Genomic DNA, 24,602 nt, shown 5'->3' with positions numbered 1-24,602 from the left:
ACTAAGCTGGACTTTTACAAAAGTCTTATCCAAAATCTTTTTGGAGGGTTTCCTGAGGTAAGTACAGACTTTCTTCTTGTGGATTTGGTTGTACGTGCTTCAAAAGTCTAGCTCAAGAAATGCAACACGTTTCGTTTACTGTGCAGCCTTTTTGGAAGTGTTTGGTGGGTGACCCTTCATAGAAGCATCCCCAGATGGTGGGGCATACAGATTGGAAGGGGCATGTAAAAAATGTTCCTCGATCCTTCAATGTTTTGGAAGGAAACGTCTTACAAACACCACAGCAAGATGTGTTATGCACAGACTAAAGACATTAAATATACTGATTATGAGGGCCATCAGTGTATATTTTCTTTAGACTACAGACGCAGGAGGATTTGAGAAGACATTTCTTTTCCTTGTAAGCCACAGTGACATGAAAGTGGACATATTCCACAAACAAATCCCCAAAAAACCCACTGTGCTACAGTACGCTGAAAGCTTAAGTTAGGGCAGGTTAAAGACTAGTGAAGCCATGCAACATATCAGGACGGAGACAAGACAACATTACTACACGCCAAGGCACAGCTCTTTTTGGGGACACCTTCAACCTGTCATTTTGCTTCTAGAGCATATGCGTTTATCTGCACAACACAGTCACTACTCTTCCCAGCTACACCAGAGGCAGTGATCGGCTGATCTGGTGGCACCTCCAAAAGGTCAATAAAGCTAGGACACAGTTCAAATGGAAAATGGGCTGGCTCTTTCTTAGTCTTGCTAGCCTTTCCTTGGCAGGAATAGATCAGGATTTTTTTCTAAAAGGTTTTTATTAAATTGTAGTCATGCTCAACTTTTCAGCCAATTAGCTGTGATGGACCTCACTTTTGTTTTGACATGCATGTGTACCACCACTGGTCATACTTCTAGTCTTATTAAAAACCTACTGTTGTGTAACTGACCAAGAGGAGCGCTTGACAACACTTCTTGATCCTGCCATTGTCTTCACTCATCACAGACTGTGGGGAAAGGTTAGAAACTTTCGTTCAGCTAACTTCATCCCAAGCTGGAGGCAAGTAGTGATACAATGCTAACTCACTCTTTAAAACTAATCACAGGTTGGGGTAGAGCCACAAGAAGTGTGCTCTAGAGCTGCGAAAATATGCCTCTTTTTCTGTCTTGGACAGCAAAGGTGCTTCAATGCCATGCTGATGCTGGATTTAATGTTTTACTCTCTTCGGAGGCTTTGTTCCCTCAGATTTTCTAATGTACGTCGTGAGAAGAGTATCCCCTAAATCTTGCTCAGTTGACATATACTTTTCCTAAAAGTGACAGAAAAACACTGACAACATATAATGTCAGAACTTACTAAAAAGGTCTTTTTCAGGCCACTGAGACCAGTGGGAAAAAATAGACTGCATTCTCAGAATCATCTGACTCTACTCATCTCACAAGATAACTGTTGTCCTTTTTCACCCAAAACCTTAAAAGACAGGGGATGGAGGTTGTTGTTATGGCATCAGAAGCTCAAAGCAAAATATACTCCAATTTCTGAGGATGATATGGATGATATTTCAAAATTTGAAAAAAGGCTTAAAAAAGGGAGAGGTCAGACGATATATTGCCTCAAGAACTTCCAAAAAAGACTCTGAAAAATAACCATCATAGTGCTGTGCAAATTTCACAAGTAATCACCAGGAAATGTGCATCTATGCCTATGGAATATGAGAACAAACAAAGACAACACATGTAATTAATGGGTTGGTAAAGCAACAGTTCACATAAAGGAAAAAAGAAAATGAAATACCTGCGTACTGCAGCCCTCTTTTGTGAGTTAATGTTATCCCACCACTTGGAGAAAAACGAGATCTCTGACCATATGAACTTCCGCCGAGGATCCTCGTGTAGTTTCACAACCATGTTATTTAAAATATGCTGGGTCTGGTCATAGTAGTACTTATCAAACGTCTTTATCCATCCTAAAAACAGAACCAAATTAAGAGTTGCATCTCTTCCAACAATTACTCCCTCCAGAATACAGCATATGAATAAAAGAATGCAAGTGTAGAAGAGAAATTGGAGAGCACAGCGATTGGTGGGCAAACAAAATATAAACTACTGATTACTTATGGGGAAAAGTAAGGGCTACATGTAACATGATAGTCATGCCAAGACATAGCTCAGTGTGAAATCTGACTGGATGAATGAGTTTATCAATTCTCTCATCTCAATTCAAATGTATTGTTATTACTTTTGGCAAATATCTAGCAGGGATGAGGTCTATCAGACAGGGCAGTCACATAATTGAGGAAATTTTAATTTGTTATCATGGTGTCCACCATGGGACATCCCTGGAAGTACCATTTATTACAAAGAGAAACAATTCCCAGCTATTCTGTAACCAACATAACGTTATCTGCAGCAAACTACTTTGACACGCCAAACACACTTTACACAGCCATATGTAAGATCTTATTTCCACTTACCCAGAGCTCCCACAAAGTTTGTTAATAGACGGGTATCTAATCAAACCAATCCTCAGCCTCAGTGTGTCTTTCTCCAGAACAGATAAAGAAACTGGGGGCTGGGGTACATAACAGATAACTGTTACATCAGGTCAACAATCAACTCTTCTTTATCTTTTTTTCTCCTCCTAGTGATAATGTTTTTAATATTCCAATGTCACTGAGCATACAGTGCCACTTGGGGATTTGAGTTGGCATGCATATAAGCAGGATGTAGAGGGTGTCTAGTATTCATAGTCTGCCTGGGATTTTAAAGGAAGAATAAGTCCACTTCTCTTCCCAGTGTTAGAAGGGAATAATTAGTACTGGTTCCAATGGGCTGTTCTCTTGACCAGAGCTATGATGGGATGCCAGAAGAACTTTCAGGTTCAGATATGCTTAGTTTAGCTACCCCGATCTACAGCCCTGACACAGTCACCAAACATTTTAGCACCAGGTGTCCATGTCCGCTCCGCTGCCTGGCAGTGGCGCATCCCAGAGAGCCTTCTTTTATTGTGCTTACATTACTTTTTTCAGCCCCTAGACTACCCCTGTTCCTTCCTGAAACTATTTATATTGCACCACAGCATTCAGTTATTTTCCTGCTCCTCCTATGCAGATCCTAGCTCACATGCTAAGCATGAGTCGTGTTTTGTACCCTTGGAGGGGTAAGGGTGGGGTCTGCCACTAGGTTACTGGTTTCCAATTGGGTTTTGTTTCACTCTCACACACCCAGACAACAAAATTCAAAGCTGCTTCCATCTTCGTCTTATGTTCAGTTGTCATTTTGGATAACAATGCCACAAACAGGAAACATGTACGGATCTTATTAGCAAGAAAACAACTGTGGATCTAGAGATTCATGAAGCTACAGGCAACCATTGTTAACTACAAACTGAGAAGCAGATAAGGTGGTGGTCAGTAGACCTCTATTTTTTTATAGGGAGTTATTGTCTTAGGTTTGTGATGAGCATATGTAGGAGCCTATGTAACAAAGATTTGTACTCAGGTTAAAGGATGCAGCCACTGCTTAGACACAGAGCTAGTGGAGGCTTCTTATGAGGGAGTTAGGGGTCACTTTAAAACTGATGGTTTGATGGAAGTGGAAGGTGAACTTTAGTTGAGTGAGAAGAACAATACTCTATTCAGTGACATCTTGGAGGTTCATGCATATTCCCTTTTCAAAGAGAATCCAGTTCAGGACCAAATTGGCAAAGCTAATTAAGTGGATGTCCATGTAAAGGGGATAGAAGCTGGAATTTAGTCATGTGTTTGGGGCAAAGAAGCAGGGCTTAATTTTTAGAGTCACTCCACTTTAGCCCACTTTGGAGAAAGAATTTGAGTGATGAAGTGAACTGATAAGAAATTACATCTGGGTGCCAAATGTATAGGGAAGGGTAGTGATTTTCAGTAGCAGTTTTCTTTTTATAAACATGAATTGAATTTATTACTGTTTGCATATGTATACCATATAATATTAGCTTTATTATAGTTTGATAGTTCAACAATAATCCATATATGTATTCAGATGATGTATAAAGCTTCATAGATTTAAGTGATATTATAAAAAGCTTAATATTGGATCTCAGAGGCAGTCCTGCGGCTTGCTGAGTTGCTACAGCTACCAAGCAGAGATCACCAATGATGTTCTTGACTTAGAATAACACTTCGGTTTTATCATTAAGGCTTGCAGGCGAGAGACCATCTTCGAATATTGTACAGGCCCTTTTTGTGCCAAGAGAGCTTAGCTAGAGGCAAGAAGGGAGAAGATGGAGGCTAGAGATCGACTCAGACTGTTCATGCAAGATAATTCTGAATACTGAATCACTATTACTGCCATCCATTTAATATACTGTTTCTGAAATTACCTTCATTGCCACTGTTTTGTTAGCTTTTATAGCTACAACGAAACACACTTTATGCACTATGGTAGAGCTGATTTTAATAAGATCACATATCCTTATTGTGCATTCTTGAGTATGTCTATTCATGGTGAAGATAGATTTGATCCCTACTAACAAATAATCCTGTGAAGCTTCACAGGACTGATTGTTACAAGCACTATATTCATATAATGCTTAGGTGGTTTGTGGGCTACAGTCCAACGGGTTCCTGGCTATGGCTGGTAACGCACAACAACTATGTGATGGATGGAACACTCAAATGAAACTCGGCCACTGGCAATAGCTCGGGACACATTCCATCGTTTTTTACCTACCATGCCACTCTAGGTAAAAGCCTGTCTTATGCAAATCACAACCAACCTTACTCTTCAAGGGAACAGCCCATCCCAAACTGCCTGGCAACATTCCCTTCACAAGGGACCACAAGCAACACCAGACCGGTTTTGTCATACCTGGGCCTCGGCAGTAGCATGTAGCTTGAGCTCTATGGTCTATGGTACAGGGAGCACAGGAATCATGTCTGAGCATAGTTGTCTAAATTAAGGCTTCAAATGCAACAAGGTGATGGATGGAATATTCAAATTCATCTCAGCCACCGGCAATCACTCAGGCCACATTCCAGTCCACTGTCTTTCCTGGTGAACTAAAATTGATCCTATAATTACAGAGGGCTTAGATTATAAAATTCTAACCTCCAGGCTGTATTTTCAGTACTCAAATAGCTGACTTAGAACAAAATATATTGCAATCACTGAGAACTAACTGTTAAGGGATTGGTTGGTCGCAGTCTTAATTTCCAAATGAATGGTTTGAAGCAAATAATAGGTTTAAAAAAGGGCACTGAAACAGAACCCTTATCAAGAGAAATCATGTCATCCTATGTAAATACCATATCAGGTTCAGTGAGATCTCCTCATTGAAAAATGTAATGGCAGACATCAAGAATGTGGTTAAAGTCAATAATTACCTGCAGGTTTGAGCTCTGCACTATACTTATTCAGGAGTTAATCAATAGTCAGGTAGTTACCCAGGGCCAGAAGAATATGGAGTTCCACTTTGTTAGAAGGTGAGTGACACCTCTTTAGAAACATGTAATCACAACCCTTATTGCAAAGTAAAGGTTGCAATTTCACAACACAAGATAAGTCTTTAACAGCTAAAAGTGGATGGAATTTTCTAGACCATGAGAGGTAAGACTTGGATAACAGATCTAGGAAATCCTAAGTGACCATCCCAAAGTGGAAACTAGCACAAAAGGAGGACTTGAGAAATTGTGAAAAACAAACATGGCTGTCAGCCTGATATGAGATTGAAATTGGGTAGATACGATTGACTGGATTATAGCTTTTTTTGCCACTGGAAACATTATTCAGGTCAGACAAAATTTCGAGGTAGGAAGTAGAAAAGGAGTTTGCTTAATAAGAACCAGTATTGGGGTCTGTTATACATATATTTAGAATTTTGCTTCAAAGGGTCAGTTGGCTTTGAAATTCATGTTTGGATGTACCTAGAAAGAGGAGGTATGTGTGAATTACTTCCCTACTGTTTTGCAACTTTTGTATTTGAAGAGCACCCTAGTGGGATCCATCTTTCGCAGAATTCTTCCTTAGGGACTAGTTGAACTGGTTACATTTCAGCTGTGCTTTCGTGAAGGTTCTGTTTTTCTCTTTCACACAAAAGTCCATCCAGTTTTCCCTGGACTCTCTTTTCTGCTATCAACCGTCAGACTCCTCAAGCCAGTAGCAGCAGCCCTGTGCACAAGTGGAGTTCAAATGATCATTCAGCTGGACAATATAATGCTCAAGGTGTGGGACAGGCTCATGCTTGTGGCAATATTGGCCAATATAGCAGATCTGCTGCCATGCCTGGAATTCATGATCAGAGAGGCAAAGTCCAACAGATAGAAGAGAATAAGATCCACTAAAGACACTGGAAAGATCATCTTCAGCCTTCCAAGTAAACATCCTGAGATCCACAGGAGATTCAAATATCTTTTTTTAAGAATGATGAAATTGCTCCTCGAGTGCTTGATGGGGTCCTGTGAGGTTCAAGTCCAGCATCTTCCAAGGGCCCCTTTATTACAGAGTGCTATAGTGTTGGAAGATTCTTCACATTCGGAAGGGATGAGGGTTTTTTTAAACCTAAATGAGGTAACGATTCCCAAGTAAGCCATAGAAGAACTGTAGGTGTTGGTTAGTTCACATGAAGGCTAATAAAAACAGAGACTTTTTAAAAATCTTTTAATCTGCTCATTGTTTAAGGTCTCAGCAGATCTGGACAAGGTGATACGTGTGGCAAACTCACCAGTAGAAGAAATTGGTCATGGGTGGGGAGAGGCTTGCAAAACAACTGCCTGGAGTACCTTGAGGCTTTGCCTACAATCAGAAGTCTGACCATGGATTGAATATAGTGCTGTTATTTTCTTTTAATGGCTAATGGTTTGAAGTCTATAAAGAGGCTCAATTCATCTGACTTTTTTGGAACAAAAAAACATAGAAGCTCCTGCTGGGGACAATGAGCGGGTAATCAATCCGCTCTGTAGGATCTTCCAAATATTGCTTTAAGGCTTTCTTCCCAGTCTCTGAAAGGCAGTAGACTCTACCAAATGGAACGGATACTCCAGGTTCAATGGGGATTGCACAATTAAACTCCCAATGAGACAGCAAGAACAATTCCTTAGATTTCTCAAAAACATCTGAAACGTTTTGATATTGAACTGGTACTGCATGAAGGAGACAGAGGACCGCAGAATCAGAAGTTGTCAAGTTAGCTATTTCTTTTGGGGGTTTAATAATCCTCTGACGGATAGCACACTGTGTGGATGATTTGGGATAGTAAAGATATTGTTCTGGTTGATGTATGGATTATAATGTGACAGCCAGGGCACACCTAGAATAACAATATGACTGGGAAAAAAGATGTGGTTTCCTGGTGATTACCAAAGAGTAGTTTAAGCGGGACTGTCCTGTCTTTGACTGGTCCAGAAACCAAAGGTGTTCCATCCATCGGCTGTACTTGCTTCAGAACTTCCTTGGGAACACAAGTAATGCTTTCCTCTCTGGTCCAGTCTTCATCCAGGTAAAGGCCACCCGCCCCAGTATCCAGAAGGGCTAGAATCTTTTTGGTTTTACCGTTCGGGAATTCCAATAGAACTGGTAAAAGGAACAAAGAGGCTTGTGATTCCCCAGATACTGTGACGCAAGAGACTGAAGAAATTCCTGTCCTTTCACAAGAGGCAGGAGCGGACGTTTCCCAAAGGCCTTTGAGGACAGACTGGACAAACTCAGACTAGGTATTCAGCAATACATAAAGAGCCATATTAAAGCCTATGTTTTCTTCCAAAAATAGGTAATGCTCCTCTTGCCACACCCAGTTGCATAGGCGCTTGCCCAGGAGCCGAGACTGGTTCCTCAGAGGAAGTGTCTACCTTATGAACGGGAACTCATGTACTCCCAAACATTGAGGAAGTTTGAGCTCTTCTATTTTCAGAACGGCATTCACATAGGTGATGTTCAATCAGCGGGCCTAATCCATTAAGGTTGAGATATTTTCTGCTCAGCTAGAGTGAACCAGTTCAGCTTTGATTTCCTCTCTGAGACCTCAGCGAAACAGGGTTACCAAAGTTAGTTTTACCCTGTTGGTCTCAGCAGCTAATTGACGAAATCAGGTTACATAGGTAAGAACGTCATGAGTTCCTTGTTGGATTTCACAAAGAGTTTCTCCTGCAGAAAAAACTAAATCTGGTCGCTTAAACACCTGCCTAAATGAAGTCAGAAAAGTTGTGAGACAGGGGTCTTCTGTGAGACATGGGTCTTCTGTGGCGACTAATGGCGTCGCCAATGCTAAGACTGCACCTGACAAGGCACTAATAAGGTAACCAATCTTTGCCCTATACTGGGCAAATTGCACTAGGTGGAAGGCAAAAAAGACTGCCAGGGAGTCTATCAATTTCTTTAACTTGTTAGGATCTCCAGAAAAACAAGGAGCTGCTGAAGATACTGATGGAACACCAGAGGCCGATTCCTGTTCTTGTTGCTGAACAGTCTGCATCAAGAGCATGATCCACTTGGGCTCCTGGTGCCATGTTCTGGGTTTGATCCATTCCCTCCAAGGCATGACCATTTTGTGGATATCGCAATCTGTCAGGCTCAGGAGAACTATGCCTAGCAGAGGACCTTTGAGTTCAGTATGAGCAGATAGCCCAGGTCTTCATCTGCCAGAGGTATGGACAACCCGTTCAGGTAACCATGATGCCACCAACCCTAGGAAGCACCTAACCAAGTAGTATCTTCCAGAAACCGCCCCGATTGGAGGAAAAAGGCAAGTTGTCAAAAAACCTTCAGATGGTGGATAACAAGCTGGAGTAAGAAACCGGAAAACACGAGGAGGCAGATTCAGGAGCAGGATAGGAACGAAAGTGGAACTGCAGATCAGGAACCAGGACTCAGGAGACAGTTAGGAAGCAAAGAACTCTGACAGGATACAAAAAAATCCCAGGAAACAAATAAGAAAATCAGAAAAAGAGAAAGCCATGATAGATTGTAAAGGTACTATTGGGTGACTATGGATGGCTATCATATTGAAGTATATATCCCTTACTAGGGGCTCTGGGAGGAATAAATACTGGGAAAATGAAGGTATGCAATGTACCTTCTAGCAGGAAGCCCCCCAGGGTCAGAGTCAAGGTACAGAGGACAACACTAGAGAGCCGGCCGATGTGAGTTAAGTAAACATGTGAAGCGGAGCAGCCTGCCGGAGCCTCCTACACTACTTCAGTGGGAGATGCACGGCACCCACTAAAGCCCCCATCGGGAACCTAACTGGGTGCGGCCATGGTGCCACAGCTCCTGCCATCTACAGTCAAGCTCAGATATTGGTAAGTTGTTTTTCTTTAGAGAAAGCTTTTGAGTCAAAGGATGCACTGTGACTCCAACCTTAGTATGCAATACACATGGGCATGTACTCCATGTTAGTTGTTTTCCACACAGTTCATGAGAGTATGTGTGAAGTGGAGCGTGAATGCAGCATGGTGCACAAAGTGTATTATGGAAATGAATTAGGTAATAAGAGAAGAAATCTCCATGAGAGCCACATGCTTAAGGGGACGAGAGAGGGAAAATGTGAATCTACAGCATTACACGCTACAAACAGATGTGTACAGGGCAAGTATCATTTTCTGTTCGTAGCATGTACTGCTGTACATACACATGTTCTACAAAGGTTGGAAAGCAGTACCCTTCTACAAGCAGAAGCCAGCATCTGGATGATGCAGATGTCTGAAATACGTTTTGTATGGCTGGCCAACCATAGCCTGCTGACACAATAGTGTTTAGTGAAGGTGTGTGGGGATGACCAAGCGGCTAACTTACATATGTCAGTTAACGGAATGTTACCAAGGAAAGCCATGGTTGCTGCGTTCTTGTGTTTAGAGTGGATTCTAGGGGTTCTTTTAACTCTCTGTAGCAGGTTTGGATGCACTTAGTTATCCATGTGGCAATGCTAGCCTTAGAATTAAGATGACCTTTGTGAAATTTTGCAAAGGTCACAAATAGTTGATCGGACTTTCGTAAAGGCTTGGTTTTGTCAATATAGTACAGAAGAGCACTTTTGACATCAAGGGTATGAAGGGGTTCTCTCTGCTACAGGATAAAGACTGCCATCTCTATAGTCGGACTGAGGTGGAAAGGGGACACCACCTTTGGGACGAACTCTGGGTTGTTTCAGTGAACAACCTTGTCCTTCTGACCCTAAAAGAACAGCTCTTGCAGGGTAAGGGCAAGTAGATCACTAATGTGTCTGAGAGAGGTTATGGCTCAGAGAAAAAACACTTTCCACTATTGCAGAAAAGTGCAAGAACTCAAAAGGCAGACACATGAGCATTTGAAGGACCTCACTGAGGTTCTATAGAGGAGGGTGTACGGGAGGGATAACCCTCGTGAGGCCCTCCAGAAACGCTCTCTACTGAAATGCAAAAGAAAGAAGAGTGTTCCCAAGCTTTGCATGTATGCAACAATAGCAATTACATGTAGACACATGGAAGCGTAAGGGAAGCCTGCTTCTGTAGATGGAGAAGACAGTGAATGATGTCCTCAACACACGGCTAGAAAAGGTCCAAGTGACTGAGGATGGACAAAACGTATTCACTTGGCAGCATAGCAGGCGTGCGTGGCAGACCTGCAAGATTCATGCGGACTGTTCATGTGTTCCAGCTGAAGACGCAGGTAACCAAGCTCTAGGACCTCAGTTGCCATATTGATAGATTGAGTTGTCTGGTGTCTGGGTTCCTATTCTAGCCTTGGTTCAAAGGAAGCTTCTCAGGGGGCTTATGGACAGCTCAATGAGTACAGAGTACCACAGCTGCCTTGCCTAGGAGGAAGCTACTAGGATAAGTGTCAGGGATGCTTGCTGCATCTTCCGTACCACATATGGAAGCAGTGGGAGAGGCGGAAAAGCACAGACAAAGACCACTGACCAGCCCTCCATAGTGTATTGCCCATGGTCTGTAAGTGTAGGTACTTTGGGGCAAATTTGTTCATTTGCATTTTCAGAATGGAGAACAGGGCTATCTGTGCAACATCACAGTGTTGGAAGTATTTGAGAACATGCGTTCCCTCTAGTGGACCTTTTGATGTGTCATGTTGAGCATGTTTGCAAGGCCACTGTTCACTTCCGGAAGGTACTTCACCAGGAGTTGTACATGGTGGCAGATAAGTCCAATGCCACTTCTCCTACCCTAGCACTGAGAGTAGGGGAGGGAGTACCGCCCCCTGCTTCTGAAGGTAATACACTTTGGTCATGTTGTCTGTCTTGATGAGGTATACCTTGCCCCGAATTACCTGAAGGAAGGCCTTGAGGGAAAGGTGTTTGGCTAGCAGCTCTAAATAGTTGCTGTGCCGACCCGGTGATGGGGGGGGGGGGGGGGGGGGGGGGGGGAATCAGCCCCCTGTACTTTCATATTATTGAGATGCACCTCTCAGCCAGCGAGAGACATCCGTGGTAATGGTGACTTGTGGAACGGGATCCGAAAAAAGGCCTGCCCTGCAACAGGTTACTACTGTTCCACCACTACAGAGTGTGATGGGTGCTGGCCTTTACCAATACTAGATCTTCCCAGTGACCCTCCGCTTGTGACCACTGTGCCAAGAGGCATTCCTCCAACATCCACATGTGGAGTCTGACATTAGGTACTATGGTGATGAAGAAGGCCATCATCCCCAGGACACACATGCAATGTTCCCTCTCATTTTGTTTCCCAAGTGCAGCAATAAAGGTTCTCTGTACCCTGCTGCCAAGGCTGCATGCACAAGTGACAACTTAATATGCAAGTGTATACAGTATGCAATATACCAAAGTCAGCGGCATAGCAAGATTGCCATTGGCCTCAATGCAAACTACAAACAAACGACCCCTCGCTTCTTGTTGGTATTAAAAGACACTAATTACAGGAGCGCAGTGGGCTCCTTGCACCCCGAGGGCACTGGTGCCACTGCATCTTCTTTCCTAATCTCCTAATAGTTCTACCTATAATTAGTCTATATTTGTTATCTCCATGCCTCTCTTATTTCCTGTTTGCACCTTTTCTCACTCCTTTCCACTTCTGCTTTATCTCTCAGATGTCCATATTTCCTTCCTCCCTTTTTCCTTTTGTCCTCTTTCCTTGCTTCTTCTTACTCTCCCCACTTTTTTCCCTTTCTGCTCTCCTCTACTTTAAGTTGTCTCCTCCTTCTTTAATCTTCCTCCTACCCTTATCTCCCCTCAACCTCCCACTAATCTCTCTATCTTCACTATCATTCCACCCTTTCTCTTTCAAAACCATAACTTGGCTATGCTTCTCTCTCAATCATCTTGTTCCTTTCATTGTCTTTTACTTTCTTGTTTGTCACCTCTTTGTCTTTCTACTTCCTTTTGTTCATATCGTCCTTCCTTCTTTCTCTAACTTCCTTTTTCCTCTCCATGCTATGGTTCACTCCCGTTTCCTTCTTTTCCTCTCTCTGCCTTGCATACTCACTTCCTACTTTTTCTATCTCACTTCCAAAGCTCATCCTCAAGATATATGCCACCTTTTCTCTCTACACTCAAACCTTCCCTCTTGTGCTCTCCCTGCCAAACATCCTTCTTCCCTCTCCATATTTCTTTCTTCTTTTCTCTAATCTTCCATTTTTCTTTCCATTCTGTCTTTCCTATCTACTTTATCCATTTCCTCGTGATGTTTCCTCTTCCTTTATTCTCTCTACTTTATATCCAGTTCTCACCACCCTTCCACATCCCTCCTTTCTTTTCCGCCTTAATATCTCACCTCCATAGTTGATTTCCTCCTCCCAATCTCTTTCTAACCACCTCTAGTATATTCCACCATTCTCCTGTTCTTCACTTTTGCTAAATTTTCACCTCATCCATCACATTCTGCCCTGTCTCCTTTTCTTGTCTACCTCGTGAGGATCCCTGTGAGCAAACTCAATGAATGCAACTTTTAGCCTCTGCTCTGCTCTACTCTCCGTTACTGCAACTCAAATGCTACACTCATCTGACCTCCACTACACTCCTTAAAAAGTAATAAGAAAGGCGTCATTGTCCAGGGCCAGGTGGCCCCACCCTTTCTGACACTTAGAGGCTCTGAGCCACATGTGCCCCCCTTGTAATTGCTCTAAAACAGAAACACTGATGTGGTTGTTGGTCCTCATGTATTTATTTGGTGCTTAATACTGTAATAGCTGTAAAGTATTCTGATTTGCATTGAGATTCTAGGCACCCTTTTGAACTGCATGGTTGAATAGGACATTGCATATAGTGTGGCCCATATGGGAGGTATTGGATGAGGCACATAAAGTTCAAAGACATGCTTCAAACATGATGCTGTGAACATCACTACATTAGTATGAGGTGATTATTTAGATAAAGAGAGTAATGTGTAAATAAGTGATTTGGCACAGCAACATTTTCGACCACCTCTGAAAGTATAGGGGTTTGGAAATTTTATGATTTAGCACTCTGCAAGAGGCATAAACTAATGCTGGCTGTTACACATGGTTTAGACCTTCTCAACAACCAAGAACATGTCTTCAGGAATTTGGCATTCTCAATGCCACACCAAACTATTTTTCTCTCATGCTCCAGAGGCCCCTTCTCTATAGCTTCCCTCACTGCATTCTGAGATAACACAGTACAACAATATTTGCTCTCCACTGGTAATTTGATAACCTTGCATTAGCTTGCAGTAATGCACAAATGGCTCCAATAATATTGACAAGAACCCATTTAAGGGGTCTGGCCAAGATTTACTAACAGTTTGTGCTGGATTTGTGACACAAACTCAGTGCAAAGTGTTGTGATGGGATTTACTTTCCAAGGCAAATCCTGGTTTAGGTTGGAAAGTTGCCTAAAGCAACGCAACGTAGCTCTATGCCTTACCTTGAGTCAAGGGGACGGACTATATCTGGTACATGGGTATTTCCATGCACCCCACCCCCAATGGGTTTTGAGGCAAATCTTCATCTACTAACATTTGAAGACAGGCATTTGCAGCAAATAATTATGCCTCCTCCAGGCAGACGTAACAATAGAGCACGTGTGTTGCACTGTACAGTATACAACCTCCAGGCAGGCAGAACAATAGAGCGTGTGTGTTGCACTGTACAGTATAAAACACACACAAAGTGAGAAATATATTAAAGCATTGTTTTTGTTCTGGAAAATATAAAAACGTTTAATGTAAAAAACTATGCTTGACAGAATGCACACACACACACTTGCATCACAGTGCACGGATGAGTGCATTGGCAAATGGCAGCCTAAGGTGTATCAAGTCTTGGGCAGAGAAAAACATGGAGATATCTTAGTAGATATGATGCTGTTTTTCTCTAACCCTTCGAAGCAATGCAGTGCAGCAACTTTGACCGTTGCGCTGCATTGCACCAAACTTAGTAAATCTGTCCCTGTATCTCAACCCACGCAGCATAGAGTCACTATGTGGTTAGTTCTGCTATTCAAAAAGTTGCTCCTATATTTCAATTAACAGTTTTACAAAACGTACTTCTTAAAAATGCATATAGATTTGTGTAGACTCCAGTTATGGTAACGATTCTACTGGATTTTGGGCGGCAGTACCACCAAGTATGGGGGGCTGAGTATGATCAAACACTGTGTGACAGCTGTCGGCCTAACCCTTCCGGCAAGCTAGTAGCACCTCACCAATACCAAGAGTGATTTGTGGCACCCTGTTGCATGACACTCAGACTGGGAAGTTAGGGTGGAACAGATCATACTCCTTTTTCTGTTATACGAGTCTCATACATGCAAGAACAAAACAGAAGCAGGATCTTGATTCAAATTATATTTTATTGAAGCAACTGCGTTTTAGGTAAAAAGGAATGAATTGTGATTATGAGGATAATGAAACAGTGTTATCACAGCTGTGACCAGGAAAAGGAAACACGACTAGAGCCCCATCATAATGTCACAATAGTGTCCCTAATATTCCTAACTACACTACTAAGTTTCTACATGAGAGTCAATAGCAGTGGTAGCTCTAATCTGACCTTCTTGTCCTAGGAAGAAAGCCCAACCCCCCTTCCTGCATTCACAGTTGAAGAAAAGCTCTGTTAGTCTGCTGGGAGTCCTCTCACGTAGACAAAGAGGAACCAAAAAGTTTCTACAGATACTGCAACGATGTGCAACATGAGATGGCAAGCTGGCTGGAATGTACACTCTACTCTGGTGTGGGCAAGTGTGATGTTTTATAATAACATATATGTTATTCTACGAACTGCCCTGATGTGACAAGTATTTTTCTGCGAAGGGTAGACAATGTACTCTTTGGACAGACAATACCTTGTAAATATTGTGTACAGCCATGGGTTGAGTACAGAATGAGAATGTTGTGCAAAGAAATGAATACAAAATTATGTGTGGAAGGGCAACTGATAAAAGAATAAAACAAAACTACTATAATGAAGCTTTGCTAAAATAATAAAAGCAAAATGTAACTAGGTGAGAGGGCACAGGCCTTAGGCCCAGGGCTAAATAATGTGCCCGTGTAAATACTAAAATAACCTCACGTCAGACTAGTCTCAGTGTAAGGACAACCAGCTTTAGAAATGGTACTTCCCTTCCAGGGTAGTAGTTCACTAAATATAATACTACAATGAGGACTGTGCAACTGGCATCTAAAGTTGAAACCAGATGGGCACTTATAAAGCATTTCAACTTTTATTACTTATAAGGGCAATGGACTGGAAATAAATAAAGCACATGAATACAACTCAATGTTTTGTTTCGTCCACGAATGCTAAGCTTTAGTACAAATTATTGCTCTCACATAAAATGTTTCTTTTATCAAAATAATCAAGCTCACAGTTGCATTACTGTTTGAAATGCAATCACAAATATGTGTTTATTTCACACAGTGTAGGATCGTGCTCCTGAACGAAGCACTTCATTCTGATATAAATTAATGCAAGCAGCAGCCCCTTTATCATCAGTTGATGTTCTAGGACTCCTGGAGTGCCACCTATCACACACCTAAAGAGAAAGGGAAGTTTTCATGCTACCACATCTTTGGAAACTCGCAGTTGCAGCTGGCATCAGCAAAATCTCTTTCATAGTCTCTTTTAGTGCTGGGAGTGCCAAGAGCACCCCCAGAGACAGTCTGGGCGCTGAAAGAAGATAGGCTGCAGTCGCACACGCAGGACAGAGGGAACATAACACTCAGGACAGTTCTGACTGAGAAGTGGTGAATGAGTGGAAAAAGATGCCAGAGCTGCTGGAATGCCAACACCTAGTGAAGGCTGGGGTAGGCTTTGTCTGTGAGCACATGGAATACGGACACTAGTAAAGGGTGGACCTACACTGGTTGCAGGCACAACTTGGCGGCATTACAGTGAATGCTAGGCCGTGAAGTAGGGAGATCACAGCTTGAATGTCAGCTAGGCATTGTTGCTTGCATGAGCTCTTTATCAGCCAATCTTTGAGGTTGAGGAAAAATGTGGATTCCACCCCTCCTTAAATTAGCAACTACCAGTGCTACACACTTTGTGAAGACTCTTGGATTAGTGGTAATCCCAAAAGGGGGCACTTTGAAGTGGTAAGGAAAACCACTTACAGTAAAGCAGAGATACAACCGATTGGCAGGATGGGCAGGGATGTGAAAGCAGACATCCTTCAGGTGTAATGTCGACATGTAATCGCCTTGTCGAGCAGTGAGAGTACATCCTGCGGGGTTGTCACATGGATATGTCCCGAAAGGATGTATTGCCTGAGGGGCTAGAAGTCCAAGACAACCTGAGGGAGCCATCCTTCTTGGGAATGAGGAAATAAACAGATTGGATGCCCTGGCACCCGTGGTTGGGGGGCACTCTTGCCTTGCCTCTGTCTTTATTGCTGTTGCCCATGTAGGCACCTGTGCTGTATCCCCTGCCCACCTGCTGGTATGAAAACTACTGTCTCTAGTAGGAGTGTGTAGATGAGGGGAAGTGGCCTTAGCCCCTCCGCAAGACTGCTGTCTCTGAAAGGAACCTCTGGAAGTAGGAAATTGAAGGGCATCAGTTGATTTTGCAATGTCGGCGTCATTATTAAGTTTCTCCAGCATCTAATCGACCATGGCCCAAATAGGTGTTCCCCATTGAAGTGTAAATTGAGGAGATGCTGTTGAACTTCTGGCGTAAACCCAAAGATATGGAGCCAGACATTGAATGTCTAAGAAGGACGTTGGTGTTAACCCCCAGAAGGCTGTGTCCACAGCATTGAGGGTACAATGGATGTTAATATTGGAGATCGTCTTGCACTCTGACACATCTCCTCTCCCTTTTTCCAAACTTCTGAGGGAGAAGTTTCATCTGCTCCTGCATTTCCTTCCACTGGGATCTACAGTAGCGGGGGAGGAGCCCCACTGACTTGGCAATGCACCAAGGGCAGCCCCTCCACACATCCCTGCCAGCAGCAGAAGCAGCAAACCTTTCAGAACAAAAGGATAATAAACAATGTTTATTATCCTTTTGTTCTGATAGGGGCTGGCAGGCCATGGGGGTGACTAGTAGAGAGGGGAAGTCAACAGCCCCTGCTCTGAGCAGCGTCAGGATTGACCGCAGGGCAGGCTGGGAGCCTGTGCCTGCAGTGACAATAGAAAGGAGAGTGGAGCGGGTCGACAGGTCAGGTACGTTTTTTTAATACTGAAATGTACCCCTGCTCCCGCTCTCCCTCTTCCCCCCAACCTCGTGCCGCACCTGCCCCACCCCTTCTCGCACTGCGAGCCACGACTCCTATGCACCAGTGGGTAACTGCACCTATGGCCAGCCTTTTGCTTGCTGTGTTTAGCCTTTTACCCTCTTTGTCATCATTCCGGGCATTGCCTTTGGCTTGAGCAAAGGTCTGCTTGTGGGTGGTATGCAAACCAAAGTAGGGGTGGAAAGTGAACATAGCCTCCGATATAGACAGGGTTACTAGGGAACAGCTTATAGTTCTCCACCCTGAAGTTACTGCACTAGGCTTTACAGGTTGGTTCATTGTCTCAGGGGAAGACTTGAGAAGACTCTTCAGCAGAAGCAGAAACAGCACTGTTCGCTTACTCTGGAGAGGGTCTCCATGAGAAAATAGCCTTCCTAGTGGAGGACGTGCATATCCACCTTCTGAAAGGTAGCTGTCCGCTGGATGAACTTGTGGTAGGGTGTGGTAATGTCAAGAGAACTGCTCTAAAAAAATGAATGGTCAAGGCCTGACTTGGCCGGCGTGGTTATCACTGTAGTTGTCCCAAGGGTTGACACTGTGGGCCTTCGCTCGAAAGATGCGCTAGAAGGATCAGCAAAATCGACTGCCTGGGTCAAAAGGACTGAGGAGATCCCTCTGGTGACACTGGTGGAAGTAGTGGAGGTGGTGTGCATGAACATGGCACTGATGGTGGTGGGAGTGGAGGAGGTGGAGCAAGGTGGGCTGGTGCCACTATTGCTATGCTTTTTGGGCATGGGACTCAGAAATGCCTCCAGCGCACGGCCTTTTTCGAACACAAGGCTCCTCTTTTGAGGTATGGTCTCTGGAGGCCTTGGCATGGGTAGTTTAGCTGAAATCTTCCCTATGAAGGGGTGGAAAAGTAGGTGTTTCTGCCTCACATCAAACTTCTTCTGGAGTCTATGAAGGATCAGCTGCTATGAATCCTCAGAGCGGGTCATCAAAAGTGCTCTCGGCGTCGACAATGGCTTCAAACTCAATGACTGTACAGGGAAAAGGCAGAGGTTACAAACCTCATCATGATCCAACCAAGGGTACTTAGCAAGGAACTAGTGGAAGGAACTACTGAAAGTACTGGAAGGGCATCTGTTCCATTACTTTGTGAGGATCTGCATTCTAAACTTGGAGAACACGTCAAGTCTTGCAGTCCCATTGGTAAAGTTTTGAAACCAACGCAGAAAAAAACAATCTAGCATGAGGTTGGTGCCCAAGAGCTTTGTCGACTAAAGGTGGAGTGACAGTGTATACCGTGACTCAAAAGCGTTCTCTAAAGAAAAAAACAACTTGCAAATGTCCAGGCCTAACACTAGATGTTAGGAGTGAGAAGAGCATGCATAGCTACAGAAACACCTGCAACAAACATGTGATTTCGATATCTGATACTATTGTAGCTTTATGAAAGTACATTGAGCAAATTTTTGTTGTGTTCACAGTTGGAGAGAAAGTTAGAAAAAAGATCACAGGTCTCAAATGAAGAATTGCATTTTGTTGTCTCAGCAGCATCACAAGAAAGAAGAGTTGTCAGCAACATAAGCAAAATAATAGTTCCTTGGAGAGCACTGTCCTGTCTTTGTAGTTCTCCAAGAAATTTTCCTGCCCAGTGTTTTAGTTAGTGTGGTTTTAATACACTAAAGTTCATGGTGGCTGCAGCCAGTTGGCAAAACAGAGTAAAAGCATAATGAGTTCCTGTGTTTTGTCATCAGTAATGATGGTAGTGCCAGAAAAGTCAGTCTTAGGTGTGGTTTAGAGTTCCAGAACCAGCATGTTATATAATTCTCCTTACTCTCTGGCTGTGGAGATGTTGATGCCTGTTTCATGGTAACAGACTATGGCCCTCATTATAACATTGGGGGTATTGACCGCCTACCGCCGCGGCGACGACCGCCAAAACACCATTGCCACGGCTACCTACCGTCCGCCATACTATGACCGTAGCAGGAAATTCCGCCAAAAGGTTGGCGGAATTCTGGCTGCAGCCATGGCGGCAGACGGCGGTAAGGTGGTGCTGCTGCCAGCAGCAGCGCCACAGCAGTAGAGCGCAACAGACCGTATCATGACCCATGATACGGCCTGGCGGTGTTCTGCTGGCAGACATGTATGTTGTGTTGTGTTGTTTGAAAGCGTGGGTGCGTATATGTATGTCAGTGTGTGTGGATGTGTGTGTGAATGGAGGTATGCATGAGTGGGTGCATGTGGGTAGGAGTGTGTATGCATGTGTATGATGGTGCGTTAATGTGCATGTATGTTGTGGGGGGGGGGGGGCTGGAGGACTCATGGGAGGTGTGGGAAAGACCCCTGTCAGTGACAGGGAAGGGATTTCCTGTCACTGATAGTGCCTACCACCATGTTTTTCGTGGCGGTAAGGCAGCCACGAAAACCATGGTGGTAGGTGGGGTCATAATCCTGCGGGTGGGACAGTGGCGGCCGCCTGGCTGGAGACTGAAGTCTTTGGTCTGGTGGCTGTTACTGCCCTGGCAGACGGAGTGGTACATTGGCGGTTTGGTTTCAGCCAAACCGCCAATGTCATATTTTGGGGAAGAGTACCGCCAGCCTGTTGGCAGTACTCTTCTCCAAAATACCGCCGTCTGCCAGGGTCCTAATGAGGGCCAATGTTCTGTTGGTCGCTGGACAAGTGAATCACCTTATATGTAACACAGTCCAAATGTTCATTTGGTGTTAAGTAGTCTTATTTAGATACTCCTGTGTTTAGGATTTAATAAACACTTGCATGGTCTCAACGTGCATGAATATGAAACATATCAAAACATATATGCTCTGTAATTGTCACGAAATGCTGAGGCTTGCTGTTTTACCGTTACAGTACTGCCCAAGCATTTATGCAGATATAAAGATTCAACAGCAGTGGGGTTAGCAGAAAAGTAGATTTATGGCTTATAACATTTATTTTAGAACTCCATTAACTATCTTGCACCTGCAAATCCTCTGAAGTTTTAGAAATGGTGACATCATTATGACTGACACGCTGTTCTCTCCACATGTACGGTTATTTCTGTTTGTATTATAAGTTTCCTCATGGGGGTTTAATACCCTATAAACTCGATGTTTGCAATATCAGAGTAATAGATCTAGAATTGTGCTATGCAAATACTCAATGTAACATAAATAAGAAACATTCCTACATTCTCAGCACATTTTTTATTTGATGTCATGTAAGAGTTGATATTTTAAGCGTTTGTTTCATCCTATAATAGAAGTGCAAGCCAGGTGTAATTTTGACCTTAACTAATGTTTGACTAGGACTCCATATCTCAAGATCAATGCATGTGTCACTTACCAGGGTCATTGTGTGAATGAGGAACAACAAACACCTGCAGCGGTTCAGTGTCCCACTCATCGGGGTCATAAGTGATGTCAAAGCCTTGCTTCCAGACACCACCATCGACATTGTCAAACGGCACCTCTGAGTACACGTCCAGCATCTGTGAGATGGGCATTATACAAGAAAAACATACGATATCAGATGAGGGATTAAACTCACAAGTAAATAAGGTCAGTGTGTGTAACACTAAAGAACAGAGCTTTTGTGCCAAATGGCAATAAGGAGAAAGCATATACACTGGAGACTCGGGACTTTGGCAATTGATGGAGTCCTCTATAGCTATTTGGGAGGGAACACTCTCTACAGAAGTGCCACTGGCGAGAGGAGGAGCAAGCCTAAGTAGCCCGATTTGAATGGATGGGATCTTGAAGCAGATCAGGCTCATTCCGCTGATTTGTGGCTCCATATACCAAATCACTGTTACAGCTGCTTTAATGAAGACAAATGCCCACATGCAGATCATCTTTTAAGTGGACAACATGTGGAGTGTGCATGCATTGGCACCAGTGAGTCTCCTTGTGACGCACTGGTGTTTCTGATGCTGTAGGAAACCTGATCAACTGTTAGAAAGAGGGGCCCAAGGACACATTCAACATAAGTTAAAAAAATGTTTTTCATCAACAACTGATGATTTTGGATTGCATGGGAGTACAGGAATTCCATGTCTTTACCGGGTCTTTTAGATCTCCAATAGTCTCTTACAAAATACATTAAAATAAAAAAAAAGGTTGAAATCAGCAGAAAGTAAGATTACATGTACACAGTTCTTTTAACAAAACTTTTGCCTATTTCACATTGGACAGAGATGTTAAATTTTAAAACTAGGATTCAGTTTCCGGTTTGCCCATACTTTAGTCTCTAAGAACTCTCGAAGCCCCTCTTCCCACTACAAAACAGTAGTGGGCAGGTCATATTTACTGCGTGCCCCATTATCATGAACTTTGAAATCAAGTTATTCGATCTTAAAGAGTTACAGCATCTTCAGGATTGTTCTAAATTGAAATATCTGTTGAAAGGTCTGTGAAATAAATGCTGCTTTGAGAAGGTTGCCTCTTATGTAAACATCACACGCATTAATAATCTAAACATGTTGATAAAGAAAAGGAATTCATCTTGCTATCATAGATAAATTACAAATAACTATTTCAAGTGTTTACTTTGTTGTTGTAACAAAAAAAAACTTTTCCCAGTCCATCAACTGAGAATAGTCACAACATATGGCCAGAATGGCCACCTATTTCATTGGATAAACACAGCAATTTAGCAGCACGAAGGACCCCAGGCAACTTTTACAAAATATTGCATACTGCATTTCACCTGTTGTAAAGCGTTTTTCTGCGTATTATCCAGCAGATAGTGGATTGTATGGGAAATCCTACGAATTCACATGTACACTGAAAGAACTACACACACTGAAGGTGCAAGGTCTTCACCCGAAAGCCAACAAGCTTGATGCAAGTTTATAAATGTGTAATAATTATGGCAGGCAGAAGGGGATGGATACATCACATATGTAAATAGCGGTGGGATATTAAAGGCTAAAGGAAGCAAGTAGGTTTCAATAGGTGAAAAGGTAGGAAGGGCGTTCACAGAAAGAGTGACAGACGCTGGACTGCCTCCCATGGAGAGAAAGGGTGCAAAAATATCAGTAACTGAATTCTAAAAGGTCCATGCCAGACAAGGCAGAAAGGTAGACATTGTATGTTGCGTACTACAGTATTGCATCACGGAAGAAGGCAGTATAGGGCGGTCTGCAAGTCCTTCTCTCCACTCATAATTTAACAGCTATACTCATATGGATTTTTGGAGAGACTGCTTTGCAGTTCTGCGCTAGACAAAATATTTTAGATATCAGAGTGCCCTAAAATGACCAAAAAAAACAGTTAGCTTTCCCAAGGAAAGGTCCTAAAGCCAAGTTGATTGTAAATGCTGGGTGTCTCTCTTTGCTGACAGGAACCCTTATTTTAACTCTCACACATATAAAATCGGGATCACCGACACTTGCCTGGGGTAACTTTAGTGTTAATGTTACCTGCACATCTGCCTTGACCCCTTTGTCTCCAACTGCAAACTGGCAGTCTTGTGGGGATATGGAGAGGAAACTGGGCCTGGAATCCAGAGGCATCACCCAGGAGCCATTGAGAACGTGGAACGGTAGAACTGCTGGTTGGCCATCGGCATTGGCAGTCAGTTCAAGTACAGAGTCCTTGATGTGGCTGATGATCTCATGGTTTTCTTCCAGAAGCTGCTCCAGCTGCTCAATCCGGTTCTGCAGCACTGAAATCTGGCTCTGCACAGAAATGGTAGAAACATGAAATCCCCAGAATGACTGCAAAAATCTAACAAGGCAAACAAAGGTATGAAGAATTACTGGAAAAGATTAGATTTCCGTTTCTGGAGCACACTTTTAAATTATTTTGAAACAAGTCATCTAAAATAAAAGTTACACCAAATAGCATCAACAAATCACGTTTCAACATACCTACAGACAATGAGACAGACATGCAATCAGCATGCTTGCATCACTAACAATGTAGAGGTCATCGCCTACCAGACAGCACAGCCGTCTGCGAAAGACATCTTGTGGAGTTTAAGAAAGTTGACCTGGGAATCCCCGTTGCTTGCCACTGACTGTGGTTTATGACTCGTGTTTTCTGGCTTCCCATTTGCTGGCTTTATTTACCTTAGGCTCTCCAGCTCAAGTTCATCCCTCCCCATGCCAAAGCAATCTTTACAGAGTCCTTCCCCAAACTCGTTTTCTTTAATAAACAGGCCTGTAAGTCGTATTCTTATCTTGTCACGTTTGTTCCACTTCTTCAGGAAACTGAAGGGAGCCGTTCAATCAAAAGGTTGCCACTTTAGAGAACACACTGCTCTGCAAGCGCCCGGTTTTTGCCAAGTAAAACCTGCAATCTAGTTTCTCCTTATCAGCGCTATAATCAGGACGAGCGCTTCCCTCGGTGATGTTCGACTTGCAATGGCGCTGCAGCAGTCTGTCTTGGTGGATTTCACTTTGCATTAGCAGCCCATCAATTACTTCCATGCTTTGAAGAGGAACCCCTGGAATGTACAATCGTAGAAAAAAACTCTGCCTCGGATTTGAGGCTGCTGTCCAACATGAAGTACTGATTTAAGAATTTACGTTCTAAAGTTTCTTCTAACTTTGTGCACTATTGTCCGAAACTATTGTTCGAAACGCACCCACTGCTTGGTCCTTTCGATCAGATATACCCATGGCGACGGTAAACGACTAAAGAGAATTATATTCATTTGATGGTTCTACGCACCTCGACCTAATGTTATATTCTACCAAACATGCTCAGTTACACCCACCCCACAACCCGGGCACAGAAATACCCTGCAGGGCTTTTAGTGGCACAAGGTCGACGTCAGTCAAACATCATCAGAAAAACTCGCAGTGACACTGATACCGCATGTTATTTCACAACTAGGTTTGAAGTAACTACATACATTCTGCCATGTATTTCTACAAATAAATGAACTGGGGGGTTAATACTGAGCTGCAGGATTATCATCTCTTTTGTATTATTTCTATAGCGCCGACCCATCCAGGCGCCTTTTGAGGTTTTGGTCTTGCATATTGCCACCTTTCACCGGCGCAACCTTTGGTTTATGAGTCCTAAAAGGCACAAGATACATAGC

The 24,602-nt window shown here is 43.2% G+C and overlaps 1 protein-coding gene across 3 annotated transcripts in view; it reads right to left on the bottom strand.

Annotated features, from left to right (window-relative positions):
• Positions 1 to 24,602, bottom strand: part of MAN2A2 (mannosidase alpha class 2A member 2) — a 492,369-nt gene that overhangs the window by 409,687 nt on the left and 58,080 nt on the right. For all 3 annotated transcript variants that reach the window (XM_069222645.1, XM_069222646.1, XM_069222644.1), the window contains exons 4-6: positions 22,972 to 23,229; positions 20,895 to 21,039; positions 1,784 to 1,955 (exon numbers count right to left, since the gene is read on the bottom strand). In XM_069222645.1, coding sequence (XP_069078746.1) covers positions 1,784 to 1,955; positions 20,895 to 21,039; positions 22,972 to 23,229 — 575 coding nt within the window. The remainder of the gene's footprint in view (positions 1 to 1,783; positions 1,956 to 20,894; positions 21,040 to 22,971; positions 23,230 to 24,602) is intronic.

Source organism: Pleurodeles waltl, chromosome 3_1 (genome assembly GCF_031143425.1).
Source record: "Pleurodeles waltl isolate 20211129_DDA chromosome 3_1, aPleWal1.hap1.20221129, whole genome shotgun sequence".
NCBI classification, from domain to species: Eukaryota; Metazoa; Chordata; class Amphibia; order Caudata; family Salamandridae; genus Pleurodeles; species Pleurodeles waltl.
The sequence above is the reverse complement of the archived record's forward strand: the minus strand, read 5'-3'. Positions and strand labels throughout refer to the sequence as shown.